We start from the raw sequence: 24,677 nt of genomic DNA on the forward strand, positions 1-24,677 counted from the left end.
AAAATTGAAAAGAAAGACAAGGGAAAGGTATCAAACTTTTGAGTCTTACTTCCTCCTTTTGACACACCTTCATGACTTGTCGTTATATCATTAATAGAGGTGTTCACATGTTTTATCAAAGGAACAAAAACTTGTGCAGTCAAAGGAGTCCTTGTATTCCTCCTTCGCCTCTGTTTCATGTCCTCTTCTTCAATTTACAAGAACAAAATTTAGGACCCCACCTTTTTGATTTAGCAGTTAGCACCGACGTGTTTCTTGCTGAAGAAGCATGTTACATGCACTGGCTGGCTCTCTGTCAAACTGTCACATCTTGTTGATACGTATTGATTCATCTTACTGGGGTGATTGGTTGGAGTTTACTGATAATTGCTATCAACAAAAATCACAAGGGAAACGGCATTTAGCAAGGGGACCAACTCAACGGAGGATCAATCCGATTGAAGTATTGAATCATTGATAAAACAGTAGTGGAACACCTTTGACTTTATTAGTTCAACTGAGCAAAATAATAAGATGGGAATTTTTTACTCAGTAAAAGAATACTAGCTCAAGCTTTTCTTTTCGTTTTAGGATGATATCGAGAACCCATGGGAGGGGAGAAGCATTTTGAAACGAAACAGATAAAGAACATACAAAGTAAACTAAGATTACAACACAATCAGCCTGAACACAAAATCATCTTATCTTACACAAAGCTGGGATACTCATTGAGTAGTGTCTGTTGTTGCTCCAGCAGCATCAGCTTCTGAAGTGGTCTTAGCCATCACCTCACCCGGAGGAGGATGGTCAAACTTGCATGTTGCCCCGTATTTGCAAGTCCCTGTCTTCATGTAATAAGGGCAATTAAGCGCACCCTGCAACAGTTTTTTTAATTCTATGGCATTAGCACCCAAACTCATAACATGCACGCTTTTAATGATACCACTTTGTACTGGTAGGTACCTCTCTTCTGGGATACCCTGCAAGGCTCAGCTTTACATTCGGTGGTTGAGAAGCTTGTTTGGTCGTTGCACTTAACCTATCTGCTGGGTGATGGAACCTGCATCTCTCTCCAAACTCGCACTCCCCTGTCTTCATGTAGTACTGTAATATTGGAGAACAAGACTTTTTGGTAAGTCCAACAGATATGTAGAAGCACAGCTCAACTATCTCAAAAAGAAACAAGAATACCCACGTCACATTCTGATTGTCCAGGTCTTTGGGGATAAGTTGCTGAAGGCGCTCCAAGCTGCAACAAGCTCAACTTTGTCAACCTCTAGCAACTTAGGAGGAGCTTTTGAATACTTACTACAACATGAATATAAGGCATTTACTGTGGGTTGAGACAAATTCTGATAGAGGGAGGTAGCTGGTGTAACCATCCCAAGGTTTAAATTCGCAGCGTTCGACGAAAGTAGAGAATAGTTTATTCCAGCAGCTTGGGGGATGAATGCTGTGCACAAAATCAAAACATCGCACATCACAAAAATTAAGAGATGAAAGTGATACGTTAAAAGCTTCTAAGAACGAAAAATATCGATATGATCACAAACCAGTCCTCTCAGGGTGATTGTAGCGACAAGTGGCGCCATACTTGCAGCTGCTTGTGGAAACGGGAAACCAGTTAGAACGTTAATGTCACAGTTTTATTAGCAAGGTTGTAACCAACGAACTAGTATTGTACAACAGATATTCACCTTCCAGTTTTGAGATAGAATGGACAGTCCGCTTCACCCTGCAAAAGCTACAGTCTAGTAAGTGAAACTTCATTCTCAGATGAACATGCCAGCACATAATGCTAACAAACCATCTTCATTAGTTCTAAGTATAGTGCCTATAAGACACTAAAAAGTTACCAATTGTGCCTATAAGATAATAGATCAGTCTAAGGCAAAGTGATGTATTCATTACCGGTCTAACAGGTAGTCCTTTCGAGTTGTGATACAACGCTGGGGTAAATGTGACATGCGGATTGTTTGTGGCATCAGGATCACTGGTTAACACCTCACTGCTACCATTATCTTGACTAGATGATGGTAGCTGGATATCCTTTGGATGGTGGAACTTGCATGTTAAACCAAATTTACATTTTCCAGTCTTCATGTAGAACTGATGCAGAAACGAAACATTGTCAAATTACTAATCAAAATCAGTTTCATCTGTAAGGGAATTTACAAAAAGCGGATATGTACTAATGAGTCTATTATGTGTATATCTTACTGTGCACATAGGTTCAGAAGGCCTCTCAGGCAATACCTCTTGATTCTCAACACTAACCTGAAACATATAAGAGCATACTACTTTTATGTGCATGCCCAACCCAAGAAGAAACTAAACCAGCACATATCACAAGCACTAGATTTTATGTACAAAATGGAAAAGTCACTTACTGCAGCCTCAGCTCTCGGATGATTAAACTTGCACCTTGAAGCATATTTGCAGCGTTGTGTTTTTATGTAGTACTGGACAGCAGTGAAGTAGAAAAGATAATCAGATCCTCAGGCAAAACAGAAATAATATAGCTCGAAAAGTTTTCACGAACAGCTTACAGGACAATCTGGTTCTCCTGGCCTCTCAGGGTACTCTTCATTTGGAACAACTGGTGCCTGAATGAAAAAAGATATTCATAAGCAAAAACAATCATATCACTTTTATCATGGAATGCCAAGAAAATGAGTATGTTGTCTCTTCCAATTCAAGGAATGATCTAACAACGGGAAGAGCAAGGATAACAAAACATGGTCGCAAAAGCTCAAGTGTTGACTCACAATCAAGCTACCATATGTCATGTCTATACTTTCATGATAATGTAGTAGATCTAAGCCCTCCGAGACCAAGCAAAAACAATATATATAGTTAAAAAGTAATAAGGCACAAACTCTCGCAGTATAAAACATATAAGTCATAACAGAATATAGAAAAACGTTACCATAATAATGTAAATATCATATGAGGGCAAAGAAATACTTAGGNAAAAGATAGATATTCATAAGCAAAAACAATCATATCATTTTTATCATGGAATGCCTAGACAATGAGTATGTTGTCTCTTCCAATTCAAGGAATGATCTGACAAAGGTAAGAGCACGGATGACAAACATGGTCGCAGAAGCTCAAGTGTTGACTCACAATCAAGATACCATATGTCATGTCTTTACTTTTATAATAATGTAGTAAATCTATGACCTCCGAGACCAAGCAAAAACAATATATATAGTTAAAAAGTAATTAGGCACAAACTCCCGCAGTATAAAACATATAAGTACATACCACAATATAGAAAAACGTTATAATAGTAATGTAAATATCATATGAGGGCATAAGAAATACTTAGATAGTAGTAAACGATCACCTCTTTCCAATCTGGGATTCCGCCCTCAGGAACCCAAATAGGATGATCAAACTTGCAGCTATCTCCAAATTTACATGTTCTTGTTTGCATATAGTGGGTACAATCCTTCTCCCCTGCCCTCTGTGGATATACAGGCAAATGGCTCGTACTCTCCAACTTAGGGCGCTTGGTAAAATAGTCTGTAGTATACCAAGCTTCGGTTTGACCAATTGTATTATGGGCACCCAACAGAGTCGGATAGTAGAGCGCTAGATTACATAATAAACAATAATATACAACGAAATGAGAATATATGTAGTGAGTATAAGTATAATTTGAAAATAAATTTGGTGTAATAAATGTAGATCCACCAATTGTATAGCAGAAACCAAAATATAGCATCAATTGTATCTTTGGTTAAACTTCCAGTTAGAAATTATGGTTTACACACAATCATTTCTTAAAGTATATTGGAAACCATAGAGTTACAACAAAACAGAATCATCAATTAATACTGTATAACCACTAAGGTGTTCAACTCTAAACACTGAGGTCAAGTTTAACAACAATTTGTCTTCAGGCACTTCTAAAGCAACAAAGACTTAAACAAAAACACTACAATAAGCTTTATAGTTTATATATAGATGCAATTCGATCTAAATACTTGCATCTCCTTAGAGAGATGATTCTAACTTAATGTCCAAACACAAAACAAAGCAGCTGGGCAAACCAATGCAACCTCAATTCTAGCTAACGAGAAAGCACAAATGAATACAACCCAACAATAAATGTGCTTGTGCAAATGTAAAGTAAGATCTCTCCTAAAAAAGACCAAGCTAGAGAGTAGAGACCATTATTAAAGCTGTGTTTTTTATGCTGCAATTGAAAAGACCTGAAGTTTAAAGTCTCCGCTATGACCAGAACTAGAATCACGATGAGCAGAGAAAAGGAAAAAGCTAAAGTCTTTAAATTTCCAAATTATACGGCATAGTTTTCCCAAGCAATAAATAAGAAAATGATGCAGATCTCAGAATGGTAAGGAAAAAAAAAAAGAGCATAGTACCTTCAGAGGTGCGTTTGACACCAGGAGGAAGAGGCTCGACGGCGGAAGCAGCACCTGGAACCTCCACACCAGGCGGCCAAGAAGAAGGTTCCTGATGCTGAAGCAGTTGCGGATACGCCAAATGCGATGCCGTCGTGTTAGGCAGATGGTGATACATAGCGGAAGACGATGCAAGAGTCCCTGAATTGTAGTTGCTCAAAGCTTCGGATCCGTCACGAGCTAAGAAACGAAACGTGCTATCTGGATAATAATGGTCAGCAGAGGAAGAACCGTAGAGAGAAGATAGAGCAGTAATTGGCGGTTGCGGCGGAAGAGCTGGAGATACGGCAGAGGCAGAGGCAGCAGCGTGGGAAGGTTGATGAAGAGCGTAGCTATACAATTGGNAAAAAAAAAAAAAAAAAAAAAAAAAAAAAAAAAAAAAAAAAGAGAAACCCTAAAGGAAAGCTTTGTACTTTTTGGTGTCAAACTCTATTGTGTGTTGTGTTTGTGGGGTTTGTTTCTCTACTTTTTTATTGTTCCAAGTCTAAGCAAACGAACCAACGAAAACAGAACAATTCTCTCAGATCCATCAAAACTGATTTTGACATTACCACTGATTCTGTTAATTGCAATTTCCACATTATTAAATTCTCACTCTCTTTCTTTCTTATCAAACAACACACAAAAATAATATTTAGTTTATACAGTTTGGAGCTTTTTTTTTTTTTTTACAAAAGGGAATAAACACTGAAGGTAACTAAGAAACCGAACAAAGCCCCTGCTATGACTTCAACTTCAGTGTGTCCTATTGATTCTTTCAATGGTGGAACAACTTCCTCACTGATCTCATCTGCTTCTAAAACCTTGTTAGATTTGTTGCCCTTTAAACTCATCACTTCACTTCTACTAGCATTTGCTGTTAGTTTGTTCAACACTTTCGCATGTTTTCCAACTTCTCTCCTCACCCCCTGTGATGGTACCAATCAAATATGAGATATGAGACATTATTAACTCTTATCCTATACAAGCAAGAACTAAAGCATGAATCAGACACTGAGGAGAACCAACCAAGATCTATAGATACAATAGGTGTACTGAGACTTCAATCCAAAAGCCAGCCAGCCTCAGCATTTCTTTAGAGATCATCCTAGCTACTTGTGTAATGCAAGTTGGAATTTTGGGGAAAAGGGGAACATTACCTGGGCATCATACATGACAAGGCCAGCATAAACCACAGTTAGACCAAAGATGGAATCAGCAAACCCCCTGAAACCACACCATAGGAGATTACATAATGAATATATATTTGGGGGAATTGAGAAAAGAAAGGTTTTCAAGCTAAGCACCTTTCAAAAGCAATTGCAGTTGCTGCAGCCACAACAGACTGATTTCTCAGGAATCAAGTCACAAAGTCAGAGAAGTAGACAAACACGGTTATTAGAAGAAGAGAGAAAGAAAGAGCAGAGCTTACAGATGAATGTGTTGAAGGGAACCCTCCAGCTTGAAAAACACTTCTAAAGTCCAATTTTTTCCCATACAAAACTACAGAAGTGAAGGGCTTAGAGAGCTGCCCAATCGCAGCGGAAGTCCCAGCAGCTATGAGTACCTTCACGCCGGTGAAATAAAAAAAGCCTAAGTGACGAATGACCCTCCCAAGAAAAGAAAAAAAAGGAATGAAAGAAGAGAAAAAAAAAAGGTGAAACCTTGTTGTGGATGACCTCAGCGATATCTTGGAATCCAACATTGACAACGCAGGAGGTGAGACGAGGTGGCTTCTTTCGGCAGCTTGCAGGATTGAATCTGGAGTTGGAGAAAGGGAAATAGAGATCACTGGCGGCGTTATGAGACACAAAACAGTGCTTCAACATATCTGCCTAGTGAAAAGGAAGGAACTTGAGAGTTATTTTGTACGGATGACGATAAGAAAGGGGCAGCGAGATATTTGGAACCAATGGCTCTGTTATGTCGACAAGAGTGTTGCCTCTTTGGACATTTTAGTTGACTCGAAGAAGCTTTTTGTAATTTTTTCACAATGACAAATGTTATCTTACAAACAAAATATGCTTTAACCCTTTTAGTAAAACTCATGTCTCTTAAACCAAGTCATTTGTTCTTGTTTATATAAATCACAATTTGTATTGGTCAAAAATTAAGAATATGAACAAAAAAACACATAGAACATTTCAGCTTGTGAAGTTTTTTAGTCTAAAAGTATTCGAAATCTATATATGCCGTATCATCGGTTGGGCCAGCAGCACAGGCGACCAGAGGCTCAGGCTTAATTGAGTTACCATGATCACCAACTCCATGGTTCTTGGCCTTCCCTTTAGAGGCAGTGTATGGTCCCAAGTCAACAGGGTCAGGAATGTGAGGAGGGGAAGCACTGCGCACCAGAGCCCAATTCACACCTTCAAAGAAAGGGTGTTGCTTTATCTCTGTGGCTCCCCGCGTGTAAGCAATCCTTCTGTGAGGATCCTTTACTAGAAGTCCACGGATGAGATCACGTGCCGCTGAGCTCACATGTGGGCTATCCGGAAACTTTAGCGGCTGACCCACCACGTTGTGCAGCGTGGCTCTGTTTCCCTGCCCCTTGAACGGGGTGGTCCCATGGAGAAGCTCATAGAGGAAGATCCCGAAGGTCCACCAGTCCACGGCACTGCCATGTCCTTCGCCACGTATGATTTCTGGAGCAAGGTACTCGTGCGTGCCCACAAAGGACATTGACCGCACATCTGTTGGCTCAGCCATGAGCTCTGGCATAGAGAGGCCACCGAGGCCAGAGTCGGATTTGGCTTTACGGGTTTTCTTGGAAGGGAGGAGGCGGGGAAGAAAGGCAGATGGATGCATGCAGCCATTGACGGCAAACTCCTCGTTGAGGATAGCACCTCCCCCGCTGCAGACTGAGGAAGACTTAACGAGGGTTGGATTAAAGGTGCAACGGAGGGAAAGGTCGAAGTCAGAGAGCATTATGTGGCCTTCATCACGAACAAGGATGTTCTCCGGCTTTAAGTCTCTGTACACAATCCCCAGCATGTGTAGATATTCCAAAGCCAATAGCACTTCAGACGCGTAGAACCTGTCAACAAACTCATCAGAGAAGATAATATGTAAGCTCCAACGCCAAATAAATTGAATGTTTTTTTTCTAACCTCGCTGCTTCTTCTGTGAAACGCCTGCTGGGCTGCTTCTGTCTGAGAGAATGGAGATTTCCGCCGCTGCAGAACTCCATGACCAGACAGTAAAATTTATCGGTCTCAAAGTAAGAATAGAGTGTCGGTAAGAAAGGATGATCAAGCAAAGATAGGATTTCTCTTTCGGTCTGAGCCCTCAGCAACTTGTTTCTGCTAGCCAAGGAGGCCTTATCCATCACCTTCATCGCAAAAACCGCATTTGTCCCTCGCAGGTCCGCAAGATAAACGCTGCCTATGTCACCATACCCTAGACGTTTCAGAAGCCTGAAATTGTCAAGACCTATTTGAGGACCTCTTGAAGCGACTGAGTTAATGGCATCCCATCTGACGTCCCCTCCCGTGTGAGGCTTGAAAGATGTAGCTGATGGACCGACCGAGTTATCACCATAGGTATAGTCGGCATTATTTCTAGGGGCTCTCTTGTTGTCTGGGGACTTAGTCCTATTGTGGTGATGATTTCTGCCGCTTGGTGAGTGTATTTCAGGGGTGGTTAAAGGAACAATCTTCTTGGGATCATAATGAAGATTTTTAAGAGGATTCTTCCGCATAGGTAAGCTATCACCATCGCTCGAATAGGTGTTATGCTTTAAATCACCCTCGTTGTTGGCAGCTCTCGTTGCAGTGGGAGGAGGTTCATGAGACTTTGCTGGTTGATGTTTGACAAGAGGATCCATCTTCTTGGGATCGAAATGAGGGTTCCTGGGAACATTGTCTCCTAGTTTAAGTGAAAATGGAGAGAGGTTTGCACGAGGCGACTTAGGTTTTACGTTTGGGTCAATCTCCTTGGAGCTGACATTAGCTGTGTTCTTCTTGGAAGCTAAGTCCATTTTCAGAACGTCTCCAGGTTGATGATTGTTCTCCGGTTATACTAAAGTAGCTCACCTACGAACATCATCAAAGACATCACCTTAAATATGCGTTGTTGCTATGTAACATGAAGACAACAACAAGAAACATTAAAATCCCGTTTTACCTGAGATGATCACGCTTCCTTGCTGATATAAAAAAGACAAGCTGAGGATAATCAAACCATGTCAAAACGAAGAAACTGCCACCACAAAGCAAGGAACAAACACATACAAAAAAGAAAGAGAGATTGTAATGCGTCAGAGAAACGAAACGAGAAAAAAAAGTGAAAATCTTGAGACAGGTTACGAAAAATCAAGAATGCGAACCATGTTTAGAGATAAGAGTAGGTAGTTCCCATAATGGCAAATCTCAAACTCTAAAACAAAAGAAGAAAAAAAACAGATAATATGTTCCAAGATTCCAAATCCAGAAATGAAGAAAGAGGGACTTGAAATGTCCTGTCTTTGTAAACGTATAAAAATCCCCTTAATAGTATCTCAACCTGGAAAAGCAGAGAGAGAGAGAGAACATTTTCAAAGGAGGAGACAAGAGGAGATGCAAAAGAGATGGAGAGAGGGAAACTTTCTTAGCCTCTCATCCCTCCTCTTACGCATACATTGCCGTTTATTCCTCTCTCTCTCCCTAATTCCATTTTTTTTTTGTCTAAATTAACCATTTTTACCTAATTTGGTTCATCGACAGAAGACATATGTCAACCAAATGCAGACAGACAGAGCTTAGTTACAGTAATAGCTAACCTGGTCTCTCCTCTTCTTCTGACCAACGGAGAAGAAAGTGATGTTTCCAATTGAATTGTTCTTGACGGCGTCCAAGGTAGTGGGTAGTTCGAACCGTTAGCAACGTTTTTTCGAAAAAGAAGCATGACTCCGAGATACCAAGTCAAAGGAGTTGCAAAGTATTTGTCTTTCCTCTCCGATTCCATCGCCGACGAACAACAGCAGCGACCCAGAAACACGGGAGACCAACCGGAGAATTTTTTACAAGGAAACTCGAATTTTGGTTCATTACGATTCATGGGCTTATTTATGAAAGCCCATTTCATCTAGATTTATCATAAGCCCGTACTAAATTTAGGCCCATCTTAATATCACTATGCTCTTCTTTTAGAGAAAATAGTTTTTTTATTTTTTTTATTTTGTGAAAAAGAAACAAAATGCATACGTTCTCTTTTCTAATAGATTTGTATGAGCAGAATTTGCATTGCTAGGTGTTTATCTAACAATATAATGAATAAAGGTTGGGAATAGAGAAGATAATCAAATAACCACAAATTACACAACTAGAATAAGTAGCTTAAGCATATAGTTCTGTTTGCTTCTTTTAGAGTAAAATTATAATCTTATTATTTAATATCTTCATTTCAAATGCAAAAGTTCTCTTTTTCTGAATTCTGTGAGTTGTGTTTGTTCATTTGTTGTATATGTCAAAGAGATGAATACAAAAAGAAATCAATTATGGGATAAATACAAAAACAATTATAAGATAGATGATCCGGAAATTAAGCAATTGCGGGGCATATGGATGATGTCATGATAACATTACACACCATCTCCCCTCCTTTCCTTGTACCATACGTCTATGTATACACCACTTACTTAACGAAGGTGCAAGTATAAAATACGGTCATTCTTTTTTTGACGTGTGTTTGTAGTTTGTACACATACATGTATAAACCTACAATGCAGTATTATTTAAGTTAGTCTAGCAAATATATACACTAATCAAGTGATTTCATGTCAAAAGAATGGTATTGATGACTCTTTTGTTTTTTTCTTCTTCAAGATCTAGCTATAAAAACTGGTTTTTGTATAACTTTTATCTACTACACGATTCAATAAGAGATGAAAACGAAACATCTATAGTTTAAGATTAAGTTTGACTGCATAACAACTACTCACAAACCTGATTCAGCTTGTTTAAGATTAAGTTTGCAATGGCCCATCCGTCCAAATTAAACCACTCTTAATTCTTCTATATATACTTTAGTGTGGACCGATCCGTGATTGGCGGACCAAATCATATTCGATACAAACCGCAACGGTTTGGCCCATTGCTACATCGCTAGGGGTGAGTTGTTTGACATACGTGGGGTCCCAACTCCCAACAAATCGTTGGCAACAGTGAGGCGTTTGGTGATATCACAGATTGTTACTTGTTAGTCTTTTAGTTTAACCAACCAATATCATAGTAGAGTACATCCACACCAACGACGATCGACGATATTACTTACCCTCTTCTATGATCCTATTAACGAAAATGAATATATTTCCTTTATTTTAGAAAGAAAAATTCAATTTGGTTTAAATAGCATATCTGTCTTCATGTTTTCTTTGCCTGGCCAATTCCTATTCACGTTTATCATACAAATGGTTATAAATGACTAGCGCACAAAATAAATATCGTCATGTGGCTACTTGCTTGTAATTATTATGGTATAAGTCGTTTTTTTTCTATACTTGCGGCAGAGAATCAATCAACACCGGCCTTTCATGCCTTTATCCTTTTATCACCATCTTCTCAATACAATACTTGTTCTTCTCACAATAAAATAAAACAGTTTCAAATATTAGCTATTATGTATTCATTTTAATTTGTTGTCTATACATGTCTATGCTTGGTTGAATATATAATTCACTGAATCGGCAAAAGCCTTGAAACTTGTTAGTGTTACCAACATTTAATTTTATTCAAATCACCGAAAAGACCCGTGATTAAACCAAATAAATAGTCAATACACCATGTCGACCTATTATGACAGATGGAAAAAAATATACATATAGTAGAACGCCGTCATGCAGTACTAGTCTACGCTACTGAGCTACATAACCTATCGAACTTATTGAATCACAATGCAGAAATTGGTAATTTGCTATGTAAATATATAGATTTTTCTTCTTTGTATGTGCAATTGATATGAATGAAGGAGATAATGGAAGTAGCATTGTAAGCCGTCCATGAAGTCTCCTTAGGGGTTGTTATAATATTTTTCTTTTGTCGTCACCTTAAGATTGTTTTAAGCGTATAACATTATTGTGTGCAAAGTGCAAACTGGCAGTTTGAATTAATCTCCCTTTCATCATCCACTGTCTTTGTCGTTCGTTTCATATTTCTCGAGCAGTTAGGATATTCTACTATCTATAGTTTTATTACTTTTAATTAGTTTATAATCTTAAATTAAAAGGTTCGGTGATACTAACTATATATTACACCTACGAATAAAGAAAGTAGCAAACCATTTTTACCAAAAAAATATATATAACATTTCACTGTTTGTTCAATCTGTATATACACAGTACCAAGCGGTGACACTACGAAGATACGATAGTATTTATTTTAAACTGTTTAATTATACTTTTTTTTAGATGAGGCCAGCGTAGCTTGGATTGGAGTTTAACGCAAAACAGTGTGCACGCAGCTCTTTCGATTCGGATATACTCCAACACAGTGACACATTATGTCATGTTTTGTGTATCTCTATCTCCTCCATAATACAGTTTTTTTAGTTTTAAATTTGAACCGACGAATATAAATGAAAAAAAAAATCTAAGAAATTCTACAAGAATCCAACAGTGCAAAAGACAGCCAATGAGAATATGACAGCTATACATCTTTACTCTCGCCCATGGTGACTTACTGACTTTGACTCTCTTTGGCCTCTCCCCCTCTTGTCCTCGCGTTCAATTCATCCATATATATATAATATTATACCTAACCCTCTCAATCATTTGAAACGTATTTTGTGTTTTTCTTTTTGTTATAAAATAATTTATGATGTAAGAGTTTCATCACCCTTCTTGAATAAGTTAGCATACCTTCGGTTTCTTCCTAGTGGTCTCAATTAAGTAAAAAAAAGAACCGACTTCATTTGTTGGAATTTGGATCACGCAAACTCTAATTTTGTTACTGCTTATTAAATGCATTCATCTTATTATTATTTTTTTCTAAAACAAAACTAATAAAGAACATTGTGTAAATGAAACTTTAGTTTCGAATTGTACCAAAAATTTATTGGAGAGGATCCAACATAGTAAACATTAATCGTCAAAAAAATAAGTGAGAAACTCAATAATTTGAGAATAGATCTCACAATATCTGTCATTGCTGACCATTTAGCTACATTTCAAAAGGTTTACTTTTGTTTTCTTGTTGAATGAAGTAATTAAAAAGACCACGAAGAAAAAACTGTGAAACTATGTTATCTAAACATTTACGCGTTGAATATCTAATAGACTAATACTAGTCCATTTTATTATTTTTGAATAGTATTTAGATTAATAAAACAAATATAAGAAGTGTTTTGGTTTTAATACTGTTCTGTCTAGGCGTTTATGAACAAATCACCATAAAGCTGATACGTGGGAAATACAAACGTGGACATGTCCCGTTTCGTCTTTAAGTAAACGCTAATTTTGTCCTAAATGGTTACTAGTATTTAAAGCCCTTAAGTTATCTTATGGGTGTTACTGAATTATAATTTATAAAAAATTTTAAATACTTCAATAAAATTATAAAAAATGATAAGGGGATGTTATTAGATTCTAATTTATCATAAAAAATGAATAATTGAAAGATTTTTAAGAATTGTTAGAGAGTATTTTATAGTTTTGTTGATTAGCTTTCTAAAATCTTGTAAAAAACTCCAAATAATACCTGTATTTTTGTGATACTTTCCATGACTCTATTTTGTAAAGAAAATATATAAAATCATGAACCAATAACAATATAATTAAATTCATTAACAATCCTATATTATTTTGTTTTAATTGAATAACACAAAATTTTTATGACTTTATAAGAGTCTAAATCCTAGGATCTAAATTTGTTAAGATTTTAAAATTTTAAGGTGAGGTTATTGGTTCTATGATTTTAATGGATTTGAAAATCCAAACAAAAATCATTTGTTATTCAATCATTGATTTTAAAATACTTATCAAAATTATGTGTTATTATTGGTTATATGATTTACAAACACTTGTTAAATTTCTATGTTATTCATTTAACGATTTGTGTTTGGATTTCAAAATCCACATTATGTTTTAAATAGATTTGAAAGTGTAAAACAGAAACATTCAAATCCAAGGATAAAACATGTTATTTCAAATTTGATATGTTTTGAATTCCATTATTTACATTTCTATATGAGTTTAGAAATCACTTCTCCAATAATGATTTTTTACAAATAATAAACTAATAAAACTAACTTTTAGATAAGTTAATAAAATCTTATCTACTTCCAAACATTGAAAGTATTTAAAACTAATCCCAAACTAGTAACCCCTTTTTACAGTAACTAGTAACTGATAATTATAAAATAAATAAAAAGGAAGAGAGAGAAGCGTTTCATCAATGTATATAAATACTCTGTTTTGGAAACAGAACCCAAAAGGGGCAAAAACAAGAAGACGAAAAGAAAAAAAATGCAGAGAAACAAGAAGAGCCTAGTGCTCTCCTGTCTCATCACCACGACGATGCTCCTCCTTATCGCCGCCGCAGATTCCACTAAAGACACGTCGGTGCGGTTCGAATTAGCGCACCGAGACACTCTCTGGCCTAATCCTCTCAGCCGCATTGAGGACATTACCGGCGCCGACCATAAGCGTCATAGTTTGATATCTCGGAAGCGTATGTACAAAGGAGGAGTTAAAATGCCTCTGGGATCAGGGATTGATTACAGAACGGCGCAGTACTTCACGGAGATTAGGGTCGGTACTCCGGCTAAGACGTTCAGAGTGGTGGTTGATACAGGGAGCGAGCTCACTTGGGTGAATTGTAGGTACCGTGGGAGAGGCAAAGGTAAAGCTGAGAACCGTAGATTGTTTAGAGCTGAAGAGTCTAAGAGTTTTAGAACAGTTGGATGCTCTACTCAGACTTGTAAAGTTGATTTGATGAATCTTTTCTCACTCTCTACTTGTCCCACTCCTTCAACTCCTTGCTCCTACGATTACAGGTAACACACTTTTCTCAATTTCGTAATGGCGTTTTTGCATTATTTAAATACAGAGACAAATGTGATTAGGTTGGTTTGATTATTGGAATTTGTAGTGATGGTGATGGTGGAATTTACAGACATTTTAATGGAGGAACAAATAGCTGTTTAAGGAATTGTTTGTGTTTCAGACAAGATATTTTAGAGAGAAAAAGTTTGGTGGTCAATCAATGAGAGAGAAGAGGGGAACATGGACCTCTCTCTCTCTCTCTCTCTCTCTTTTATCTCTTGTCACAATATCATTGTCTCTTCTCATCGCATATGTATATTTAGAGAACTCTTGGGGGTGGCATAGATTAGATGCAAGTGTATGTAAGGGAGGGTGAAATTAAAATGTGAGTTGAGCTACAATTCAGCACTATACATAAATGTCACTTATTGTGACTTGTGAGTTAGGTTTGACGTTTGTGCATACATAAATTTTCAAACCTCTCTTACGACAGGTTAACCTAATGCAAAAATTGTTAATGATCTGAGTTTCTGCATTTTGTATTTAACATTAAATTGATGGGTTTTGGAATAGATATGCGGAAGGGTCGGCACAAGGCGTATTCGCAAAAGAGACAATCACAGTTGGTCTAACTAATGGTCGTAAGGCTAGACTCCACGGTCTCCTCATCGGTTGCAGTAGCTCCTTTAGTGGACAGAGCTTTACCGGAGCTGATGGGGTTCTTGGTTTAGCCTATAGTGATTTCTCCTTCACTTCCACAGCCACTAGTCTCTTCGGTGCCAAATTCTCTTACTGCCTCGTTGATCATCTCTCACACAAAAACGTCTCTAATTATCTCATCTTTGGCTCTTCCTCCTCTGCCACCAAAAACGCCCCCGGACGAACCACCCCGCTTGATCTTAGTGTCATTCCACCCTTCTACGCGATCAACGTCATAGGAATCTCCCTAGGAGACGATATGCTCAATATCCCCGTGCAAGTATGGGACGCAACAGCCGGTGGTGGGACCATCTTGGACTCAGGAACTAGCCTCACGTTATTGTCCGAAGCCGCATATAAACCGGTGGTTACAGGGCTTGCACGTTACCTTGTTGAGTTGAAAAGAGTCAAACCAGAAGGAGTACCGATTGAGTATTGTTTTAGTTCCAAGGCCGGGTTCAACGAGAGCAAGCTACCGCAACTGACGTTTCATATGAGGGATGGTGCACGTTTTGAGCCGCATCGTAAAAGCTACCTAGTAGATGCTGCGCCTGGAGTCAAGTGTTTAGGGTTTATGTCGGCGGGAACGCCGGCGACTAATGTGGTTGGGAATATAATGCAGCAGAATTATTTGTGGGAGTTTGATCTTAAGGCCTCAACTTTGTCTTTTGCTCCCTCTTCTTGCATTTAGCTGTCTTGTCCATCTCTCTCGTGTTAATTATACTTTGATTAATTGGAATATACTATATTGTTTTGTTAGTGAATGTAATAAAAACATGTTTGTTGTAAAAATTGCAATATTTGGCACTTTTGTTCATCTTGATCTTCTTGTAAATCATTTAGATTAGATTTCATCATCCTTTACAAAATTCGTCATCATTGGGCCTTTAGAAGATAAGGTATACTTATACCGTTAAAAGGGATGTACCCAGAGCAGATAAAATGGGTTTAATTGTAATATAGATTGGGCTCAGAAGCCCATTCCTAATAAGTTTTGCACTCTGACAAGACAAGGCTGTTTCTGACAATAGGAATCTTATGCATCGTTGTATTATCTCATGCGCTCTCCTCACAGAGCATATTTCTCTTTTCATTTTTCCACTCTGTCACTTATGGAACCCATGGAACATTAGTAAACGCTTGTAGAGTACTCTGTTTTGTACCCAAAAGTAACCCGTCCTTGCTTAAAGATCACGTCATCTTCAACACACCAAAAATTAAAACCTACTAAAAGGAAAATATAGATTGAATAAACATAGAGTGAAGAAGGAGCGTTGTTGTTGGAACTTGTGAAATGAATAAAACTATAAAAGAGTGGGAATTTAGATTGTAGAAAATAAGTTAAATTTGGGGGATGGGGGGAAACACATAGTCACATACCCAATGACCAATCCCATCATGGCATCCACTAAAATGATCCAATCATTATTGGTGACAGAGAAGCATCACATGCTGCATCATCATGACATTTGCTTCTACGAGAATCAATCACTACTTACTCTTATTTCAATAGTACAAATGTAAATAAAATATCATAGACCATCAAATGATGATAATAATACGTATGGGAACCAAGAAGATGCTCAATTTTTCCATCCGGTCGTTTAGGCGGCCAAAATCATCTGGCAAGTTAAATTTTGGTCTAATATGTTTAAAATTGATTAGTGGAAAAGTTAAATGGCTTTTGGTCTTAGATGTTCGATTAATTATGTTTTAATCCTTTTCACCAATATCCTGAAACGTTATATAACATCATTATGTATACAGTTTTACACCAATTAAACATATAAGGATACAATTAACAAACTACCGATCGATTTTTGCTTTATCTCAGATCAATTTGATAGGCGTTAGACCATTCTCGAACGTCTAACATTGACGTTATAGAACTTTTGAACAATAGATAAATCCAATGAAAATCAATTACTAATTCAATTGGTCACACCACACATACATCAAAAAAAACCTTATACATGTGATTTTGAAAAACCTCACACAACAGAAAATAATCAAACGAGGCTTATCTTACATAGCCAAATTAGAAGAAAAAAAAAAACCCACATCTTTTTTCCTACACCTATATTTTGCACTCGAAAGTTAAATAAAAACAACACTTTCAATTAAACTAAAATTTAAATAATTAGGGATTGTTTGCGAGGATATTGCAAGGAATGTGGCGACAGCAAGTGAGCAAGTGGTCGTTAGTAAGACCAGCGGCTTGCATGAATGAGTGAACCACAGTTGGACCAACAAACCGGAAGCCTCGACGAACCATGTCTTTGCTGATGCTCTCCGATTTCGATGTCTTGACCGGAATCTTGTGTCCAATCTTGTAGTTCGTGGAGATGGGCTTGTGGTTCACAAATCCCCAAAGGTATTTCCCTAGTGACCCGAACGCTTTCTTGATCTCTACGATCTTTGTAGCGTTCTCCACAACACCTCTCACTTTGCTCATCTCTATTTTGTATTCGATGCTTATTGCACTCATCTCTTTCTCGGTGAGTTTGGCAACCGCTTCCGCCTCAAACTCCATAAACGCCTTCCTGTAGTCATGGCGTTTTCTTAAGGTTGAAGTCCAGTCGGAGCCTACTTGTGCCCCGCTGAGGGTCAGCAGTTCGAACAACATCCTGAAATAAAGAATTAAAGATATTTAATTTACCATTTGACGAGAATTAAATGAAATATCAATTAGCCTTTTTATATATATGGAAAGAAGTGTTATGTACGCACTTGTCATCATGAACTGGAACTCCCCATTCTTCATCATGGTAGGCCACGTAAATAGGATCTGAAGATAACCAAAAGAATTTGTTAAAAACTATATGTATAAATATAAATCAAGATGAACCTATACTAAAGTTAAACCGAAAAACAACTTCAAAAGTATAATAATCCTATATATATGAGTCATGAGCTAATTTAAACATTATTACCAATTGATTTTTGAGTAACTGATTTTGGATTGAAACTTAGTAAAATTAGAGTTGAAGAGAGAACACACAAAAAAATAGTAACAAAGAGATAAATGGATTTATACCAGAAGTGGGGGTGAGGAAGCTGCACCTCTGAGGATGAGGGTTAGGGTTAGGGTTAAGAAGAGGGACAACTTTAGAAGAAGTGAAATTAATGGTTGATTTGGATCTGCCGTAATGAGCAATCTTTAGTTTCCTTAGGGCTTGTTGTGCCGCCACTTGCTCCCTCCTCACGGCGGCTATACTTCCAGGAGCCTCCGTTATGAGCCAGGAAGAATAGCTCTCTCCTTCCGTAAAACTCTTTGATTTCTTGCGCTCTAAGCTTCCTCTCGTTTTGGCTGCACCATTATTGCTCATCACACTGTCCCTCTTGAGGGACTCAGAGCGGTCCATTAGACGATTGCAATTACTTGGCGGCAACATTCCTCTTTTGGCCAAACTGATTGCCTCCGTATTGCTCATATTCTCTTATATCAATTCTTAAGATATAATGGTGATGGATGATGGAAGCTGTATTAGTAAAGAGGAAGAGAGAGAATGGTTGAGATAACAATTGATGGTGATGAAGTAGAGAAGAGAAGTGATTGTGTACGTATATATATAATTGTGAGAGGCAGAGAAAGTTGAAAAGTAGTGATGTGTAAGGGCGATATGTAAACATTCTTAATTACAAAGTGAACATTATTCTAAAACTAAAACCGTGTGGATATTATTGGATTAGTTCAACAAGTAATAACAAAAAAAGAAGAGAAGAATATAGAAAAGAGAAGAGAGGCAGAGCATGTGCAGGATTTGATGCAAAGATGCCACCAAATCATCCCATGTGACCTTTTTAAGTCTTCCCCTAACTATTTGTGTTTACTTTTCTTTTGGTACTTCCATATTCTTTCTTGTATTATTTTAGGCTGCTTTTCCTATATCTTCTGATATTTTATATTTTCGGTTGTTGTCCTATATTTTGTTTGTCACACACACACTCATTAAAATCATATTTACAAAAGCAGTTTAATTTACAAGAATAACAATATTAGTCAACAACTATTATAATTAAAGTGTTTTTGTTTTGTTCAATTGTATGTTCACTGGATCGTCTAACTTTCTCGCATCTTTTGCTTTTGTCATACATAATTTTTCTCTTCATGCACAATTTGTTTTTTTTTTAGCGGAATGCAATTTTTAGAGAAATTGGGATGAATCTTTTTTAAAAAAGGACCAAAACCTAAGTAATCAAAGTGTTTACGATGAAGGAGATAAGGTAAGAGACAGACCATGTGGTTCCACTTATCCTATTTATCCATTATTACCAATACTATAATTTAATACATATCCTTTATTCTCGATCGACTGTGCCTCGGTGTCGTCTTCGTGTTGCTCGTCAGTCGTCAATCATATTCATTTCAATATACATGAGATTATTATGTTTGCGTCATCCGTTTTGTTTCATTTCAATCAATATTTTCTAACGCGGGTCGGAACGTAATAATTGGATTGCCGTTTTGTGAATCTTCTGATTAATATAACCGACATTTTCAACACACCTGTTCATATATTCATGTACAAGTGTAAGTCCGCAATTTAATCAGAAGAATGTAACATGTTCCCTCTTTGCCGTTGCTCTTCCCACGAAGTTTTTCATTAAAAACTAGCATTATTATTTCCATACCAATCAACGGAAGGAATTAATATATCGCCGTAGTCTCGTCAATCATAGGCGAACGACGTAAGAACATTATTGATTGAATATATTGGGCCTCTATTGGGCTACTTTGTTTATTGGTATGAATCTAAACACCATATTTTTCAACATACTTAGCCCACTTAATGCGGCCCAAGTATAAAAAGATGATACTGAAGCCAAAAAAACCCTTAATTAATAATTAAAATCTCCAGGCTTACGGAGAGTTCGAAACTAATCTCTAGGGGAAGTGCAGCCCACGGATAGACCTTCTTTCCGGATATTCAAATAGAATGTTAGATAGGTCCAATCCGTGTAAAGGTGTTCAGGAAAATGTGACTTAGTTTCGTGCAGCAGGAGAATCAAACCTGACATGTTGTAGCGTCCAATCCCGCTCACTACCACTCGATCACAAGCTCCCGGACATATAATTACGTGAAAGTTTGAGAAGCAAATAACGTAACAACTAACAAAAGTCTACTCTTACATTAATGAGGAGAAAAATGATACACTGATTTGGAAAAATTCTCATCCTTTCAAAACTAGTGAAAAGGAGAAAGTGGCAATTATTCATATACTTATATATAATATATACACTTGAGAAAATGAAAAATATTGTAGTGTAATTAAGCTAAAAGGTCCAGCCAAGATCATCCAAGGGGTTGAAATCGATAGACATTGCAGNAACGCGGGTCGGAACGTAATAATTGGATTGCCGTTTTGTGAATCTTCTGATTAATATAACCGACATTTTCAACACACCTGTTCATATATTCATGTACAAGTGTAAGTCCGCAATTTAATCAGAAGAATGTAACATGTTCCCTCTTTGCCGTTGCTCTTCCCACGAAGTTTTTCATTAAAAACTAGCATTATTATTTCCATACCAATCAACGGAAGGAATTAATATATCGCCGTAGTCTCGTCAATCATAGGCGAACGACGTAAGAACATTATTGATTGAATATATTGGGCCTCTATTGGGCTACTTTGTTTATTGGTATGAATCTAAACACCATATTTTTCAACATACTTAGCCCACTTAATGCGGCCCAAGTATAAAAAGATGATACTGAAGCCAAAAAAACCCTTAATTAATAATTAAAATCTCCAGGCTTACGGAGAGTTCGAAACTAATCTCTAGGGGAAGTGCAGCCCACGGATAGACCTTCTTTCCGGATATTCAAATAGAATGTTAGATAGGTCCAATCCGTGTAAAGGTGTTCAGGAAAATGTGACTTAGTTTCGTGCAGCAGGAGAATCAAACCTGACATGTTGTAGCGTCCAATCCCGCTCACTACCACTCGATCACAAGCTCCCGGACATATAATTACGTGAAAGTTTGAGAAGCAAATAACGTAACAACTAACAAAAGTCTACTCTTACATTAATGAGGAGAAAAATGATACACTGATTTGGAAAAATTCTCATCCTTTCAAAACTAGTGAAAAGGAGAAAGTGGCAATTATTCATATACTTATATATAATATATACACTTGAGAAAATGAAAAATATTGTAGTGTAATTAAGCTAAAAGGTCCAGCCAAGATCATCCAAGGGGTTGAAATCGATAGACATTGCAGAGGAGAAAATGGAAGCAAAATCAGGATCAAAAGCAGAAGAAGAAGGAGTACTAAACAAAACATCCATGTTGAGATCATCATCATCAACTCCTACTACTGACTTATCACCCGACAACATTGGAGCTTCGTGGTGGATCGCCATTTCATCAACATTTGACCAGTTTGGAATCATATTCTCATCCTCCAAAAGACTCGACATGGTATCGTTGGTAGGGATCATGGTTTGGGAAGGGATTAAAGTCAGAACAGGAGATTTAAGTCTGTTTGGTTTAGTGGTCGTGGGAGGATTGATGTTTGTGATTGAAAAAGCAGTTGTTGTTTGATCAAGATCAGTAGGGTTCTTCATGATGGATGTAGTCTTTCTTGACTTGGAAATATTATTATTAGAAAAAGAGGAAGAAGAAGATCTTTTATGTGAAGGCATAAGATTATGCGTAGAAGGGTCTAAGCCTTGGGAAAGAAGTTTCTTCTTAATGCATGAGTTCCAAAAGTTCTTGACTTCATTATCAGTGCGTCCAGGTAAGTGCTTTGCAATCTGAGCCCATTTGTTACCTAGAATTCGATGGACATCGATTATGATTTGCTCTTCCTCTTCGTTAAACGAGCCTCTCTTCAGATCAGGCCTCAGATAGTTTATCCACCTTAATCTACAACTCTTCCCACATCTTTGCAACCCTATTTACACACATACATACTGTTAAGAAACCCACATACTATATAAAGAACATAGACTAACCCACTCATTGTGAATTAGTTTGAATTTCTCAATGGGATATGTTGAAACAATGAACAAAAAAATTGTAAAAAGAATTAGAGATAGAAGATACAAAACCGGCTAGCTTTGGAACGGAACTCCAACTAGGATGCCCATGAGTGGTGATATAACGAAGAAGCTTCTCGTCTTCCTCTGGAGACCAGAGCCCTCTTTTCACTTTGTGTTTCCCGCAGCATCGATGTCCCATATCATCTCTTTTCATTTCCCATTTCTCTCTCATCTTCGTAATTTTATATATACAGAGTCTCTTGGTGTTTATAAACCAGCAGGTTCATTATTTAATTCATTAACCCACAATAGTACTAATTTCTTCCTTGGATAATTAATCTATATGATTAACCAAACTTGTGTTGTTTCTATTTTTTTCTCTGTGTCTTCAAACGGAAGACTGATTAGAGACAATGGTGGTTCACGTCACTTTCCTTAACAAAATCATCTATGTATCTAGTTAACTTGTGATTCTCGTTATTGCCATACATTTGCATGCTTGCTTCCTGTAATTATCAGTTTAGTTTAATGCAATGGTTTTAATGATCTTATATAGTATGCTTTAACGGACACTCATTAAATTGTTGTCTACTGGACTTCAAATTACTTCGGAACATTGGTAAGAAAACAGTACTAGAATAAAACACAAGTTATTGTCATGGGATCATGATATTACGTTATTTTAGATGAATGACTCGTTGGGGTTCAGACCTTTCACGCTTCTTTGTAAACAATTTATAAATACGCATAAATGCTATATAACAAAATAAAGGATCACTTACACGAGCGTTGCCCCTTCACTTCATTAACCTATATAACATGTGTATGGTTAAAATTCAGTACTAGAGTCGTCAACTAGATGATCGTAATTATTTTTATTTTATATTTTGATTTGAAAAATTTAGCTAGTTACTAGATTAAGTTTTTTCCCACTCTTTTACCATATAAACTTCGACATAGCGTAATACTTTTTTTTTTCATTTTTATATACAGATGACTCTAGTCTAAACACAAGCTATAATATTCGGAGACTATGGAAAAATCACGTATTTTCATTTAAAATTTATGTCTATATGATTGCAACATATAGCAAATCGATATAATTAAAAGTATTCTGATCTCGATCCAGGGCGAACCCAACCCACTATAGGATTCGATCTATCGGCTGTATCGTGGAAACCAATATGAACAAAAACATAAGATAACTAGTCCCAACCGGGTAGTTTTATCGTCATAAGGTGAGACTATCTTTGCAAGTGTGTTAGTTTTTGTTGATATAATCGAGGAAGCAAGCAACACCAACTTTTGCAGTGAGTTTGGATATTATGGGAATCACAAATAATAATATTACCCGTACATACGTTTTCATTTACTAACAAATTAGTTAAAATTAGAGGTAAAGTAGGGATCACGAATGCATAAAAATTCCGACCTAATCTCAACAACTAGAAACTTGAATCATTCCATAAACCTTCCGAATAACATTTTCCGCTTAAGTAAGCCACGTACGCGTCAAGCTTAATGTAGATATAGTTCTACAACGCAACGTTTATTTGAACCCGTCAAGTTAAACGTAAGAATAAACTAATTAATGGGTGGGGAGAAAGCGGTTAATTAACATAATAATTTAAAGCCGTCGCTGTTAATTTACCGAATAATGTAAAAAAATCTTTGTCTAGATGACGCTACAAATATTTTAACTTGACACTTGTTTTGGTTTTCCATCAATATTACGTAGTCCTCTCTTTCAGTCCTTTTTTCTTCTTATAAAATATTTGCTTTATTGATAAACCCTAACCATGGGTAAACTGATGGAATAGACCACTAGGTAATCTTTATATATTATCTATAAAAATCTAAAATTATAGAACAAAGAGGCAATAGTTGGGTCATTCTGGTATTAATTTGACATCATGAAGTCAGAATAATGCAACACAATTCATTTTCTAAATCTTACAATAATTGGGTAATCATGGATACGTATGTGATTTAACAATTGTAGAAGTAGTAGCAAAGAAGCTCTTTTATACGTATAGCTCTTTTTTTGGGTGTTATCTTTCTTGTTTCAAGACTTTTTCTTATATTTACGACCAAATGTTTAGTTTCATTTACATTTATCAACGTGGCAAACATTACAAATACACTATAAAGAGTGGGGAGTTTATATTCTGTCAGCTGGTAATTTTTTTTAATTATATTTATATTAAAAAAACAAATCAGAATAAAAAGGAGATACATATACAAAAAAAAATCTTGGACGGGAAAGATATTTACATTAACCTTTTTTAATTTGTTGTTAGAAAAAAGGTGAGAAGAGCGAATAATAGCAAAAATCTGGATTTCTGAAAGCTGGTGAAGTGTGAGAGAAAACATACAAGATAATTACTCCATCGTCCAATCTTATTTTAAGTTATGTACCAGTGTCCTTACAAATCTTTTTTAAAAAAACATCCATTTTTGACCGTTTGAGACCCAAAAAACTTGCATTGACTCATCAACCGACAGACTCCAATCTTATTTTCAAGTTAAATTATGAAGCCTCCAATATACTGACCTTTAATCGTAGGACAATCTCACCACTTCAAAATATAAGAATAGACTTTCTAGTTTTACGCTTTTGGCCCAAATTTCAATTA

At 36.8% G+C, this 24,677-nt stretch overlaps 5 protein-coding genes and 1 pseudogene across 6 annotated transcripts; 1 reads left to right on the forward strand and 5 right to left on the reverse strand.

The window, feature by feature from the left end:
• On the reverse strand, positions 533 to 4,750 carry LOC104767472 (zinc finger CCCH domain-containing protein 37). Its single transcript, XM_010491492.2, has 12 exons — positions 4,374 to 4,750; positions 3,332 to 3,579; positions 2,529 to 2,585; positions 2,370 to 2,441; positions 2,200 to 2,256; positions 1,891 to 2,088; positions 1,677 to 1,714; positions 1,533 to 1,579; positions 1,314 to 1,432; positions 1,175 to 1,228; positions 943 to 1,083; positions 533 to 854 (listed from the first exon to the last, which is right to left on the reverse strand). The coding sequence occupies exons 1-12, from the start codon at positions 4,528 to 4,530 to the stop codon at positions 705 to 707; spliced, it is 1,338 nt and encodes a 445-aa protein (XP_010489794.2). The 5' UTR covers positions 4,531 to 4,750; the 3' UTR covers positions 533 to 704.
• On the reverse strand, positions 5,037 to 6,335 carry LOC104765035 (uncharacterized membrane protein YuiD). The gene is made up of 5 exons (XM_010488692.2): positions 6,056 to 6,335; positions 5,824 to 5,958; positions 5,699 to 5,736; positions 5,552 to 5,618; positions 5,037 to 5,320 (listed from the first exon to the last, which is right to left on the reverse strand). Exons 1-5 carry the CDS (start codon positions 6,218 to 6,220, stop codon positions 5,081 to 5,083), a joined length of 645 nt encoding a protein of 214 aa, XP_010486994.1. The 5' UTR covers positions 6,221 to 6,335; the 3' UTR covers positions 5,037 to 5,080.
• On the reverse strand, positions 6,414 to 9,497 carry LOC104765036 (serine/threonine-protein kinase AGC1-5-like). Of its 2 annotated transcripts, none has more exons than XM_010488693.2 (4): positions 9,151 to 9,497; positions 8,517 to 8,591; positions 7,502 to 8,425; positions 6,414 to 7,428 (listed from the first exon to the last, which is right to left on the reverse strand). In XM_010488693.2, exons 3-4 carry the CDS (start codon positions 8,368 to 8,370, stop codon positions 6,558 to 6,560), a joined length of 1,740 nt encoding a protein of 579 aa, XP_010486995.1. In that variant the 5' UTR covers positions 8,371 to 8,425; positions 8,517 to 8,591; positions 9,151 to 9,497; the 3' UTR covers positions 6,414 to 6,557. The 2 variants fall into 2 exon arrangements, with proteins under 2 accessions (XP_010486995.1, XP_019096211.1); XM_019240666.1 differs by lacking the exon at positions 9,151 to 9,497 and adding an exon at positions 8,719 to 9,142.
• LOC104765038 lies at positions 13,760 to 15,869 on the forward strand (annotated as a pseudogene).
• On the reverse strand, positions 16,957 to 18,622 carry LOC104765039 (DNA-3-methyladenine glycosylase 1). Its single transcript, XM_010488694.2, has 3 exons — positions 18,086 to 18,622; positions 17,779 to 17,836; positions 16,957 to 17,675 (listed from the first exon to the last, which is right to left on the reverse strand). Exons 1-3 carry the CDS (start codon positions 18,480 to 18,482, stop codon positions 17,189 to 17,191), a joined length of 942 nt encoding a protein of 313 aa, XP_010486996.1. The 5' UTR covers positions 18,483 to 18,622; the 3' UTR covers positions 16,957 to 17,188.
• LOC104765040 (transcription repressor MYB6-like) lies at positions 21,062 to 22,316 on the reverse strand. Its single transcript, XM_010488695.2, has 2 exons — positions 22,111 to 22,316; positions 21,062 to 21,953 (listed from the first exon to the last, which is right to left on the reverse strand). Exons 1-2 carry the CDS (start codon positions 22,271 to 22,273, stop codon positions 21,226 to 21,228), a joined length of 891 nt encoding a protein of 296 aa, XP_010486997.1. The 5' UTR covers positions 22,274 to 22,316; the 3' UTR covers positions 21,062 to 21,225.

The sequence above is a fragment of the Camelina sativa genome, chromosome 19 (genome assembly GCF_000633955.1).
Source record: "Camelina sativa cultivar DH55 chromosome 19, Cs, whole genome shotgun sequence".
NCBI classification, from domain to species: Eukaryota; Viridiplantae; Streptophyta; class Magnoliopsida; order Brassicales; family Brassicaceae; genus Camelina; species Camelina sativa.

Excerpts from the sequence above, each read along its gene's own strand:
- LOC104765039 (XM_010488694.2), bottom strand. The coding sequence starts at position 18,482 with ATGAGCAATACGGAGGCAATCAGTTTGGCCAAAAGAGGAATGTTGCCG. Across the intron at positions 17,837-18,085 it reads CTTCCTCACCCCCACTTCTG|ATCCTATTTACGTGGCCTAC; the intron begins GTATAAATCCAT and ends GGTTATCTTCAG. Across the intron at positions 17,676-17,778 it reads GTTCCAGTTCATGATGACAA|GATGTTGTTCGAACTGCTGA; the intron begins GTGCGTACATAA and ends TCTTTATTTCAG.
- LOC104765040 (XM_010488695.2), bottom strand. The coding sequence starts at position 22,273 with ATGAGAGAGAAATGGGAAATGAAAAGAGATGATATGGGACATCGATGC. Across the intron at positions 21,954-22,110 it reads TTCCGTTCCAAAGCTAGCCG|GGTTGCAAAGATGTGGGAAG; the intron begins GTTTTGTATCTT and ends GTGTGTAAATAG.
- LOC104765035 (XM_010488692.2), bottom strand. The coding sequence starts at position 6,220 with ATGTTGAAGCACTGTTTTGTGTCTCATAACGCCGCCAGTGATCTCTAT. Across the intron at positions 5,737-5,823 it reads TCCCTTCAACACATTCATCT|TCTGTTGTGGCTGCAGCAAC; the intron begins GTAAGCTCTGCT and ends CTGAGAAATCAG. Across the intron at positions 5,321-5,551 it reads TTGTCATGTATGATGCCCAG|GGGGTGAGGAGAGAAGTTGG; the intron begins GTAATGTTCCCC and ends GTACCATCACAG.
- LOC104767472 (XM_010491492.2), bottom strand. The coding sequence starts at position 4,530 with ATGTATCACCATCTGCCTAACACGACGGCATCGCATTTGGCGTATCCG. Across the intron at positions 2,089-2,199 it reads CTTCTGAACCTATGTGCACA|TTCTACATGAAGACTGGAAA; the intron begins GTAAGATATACA and ends TTTCTGCATCAG. Across the intron at positions 1,580-1,676 it reads TTCTATCTCAAAACTGGAAG|CTGCAAGTATGGCGCCACTT; the intron begins GTGAATATCTGT and ends TTCCACAAGCAG.
- LOC104765036 (XM_010488693.2), bottom strand. The coding sequence starts at position 8,370 with ATGGACTTAGCTTCCAAGAAGAACACAGCTAATGTCAGCTCCAAGGAG. Across the intron at positions 7,429-7,501 it reads TTCACAGAAGAAGCAGCGAG|GTTCTACGCGTCTGAAGTGC; the intron begins GTTAGAAAAAAA and ends GTTTGTTGACAG.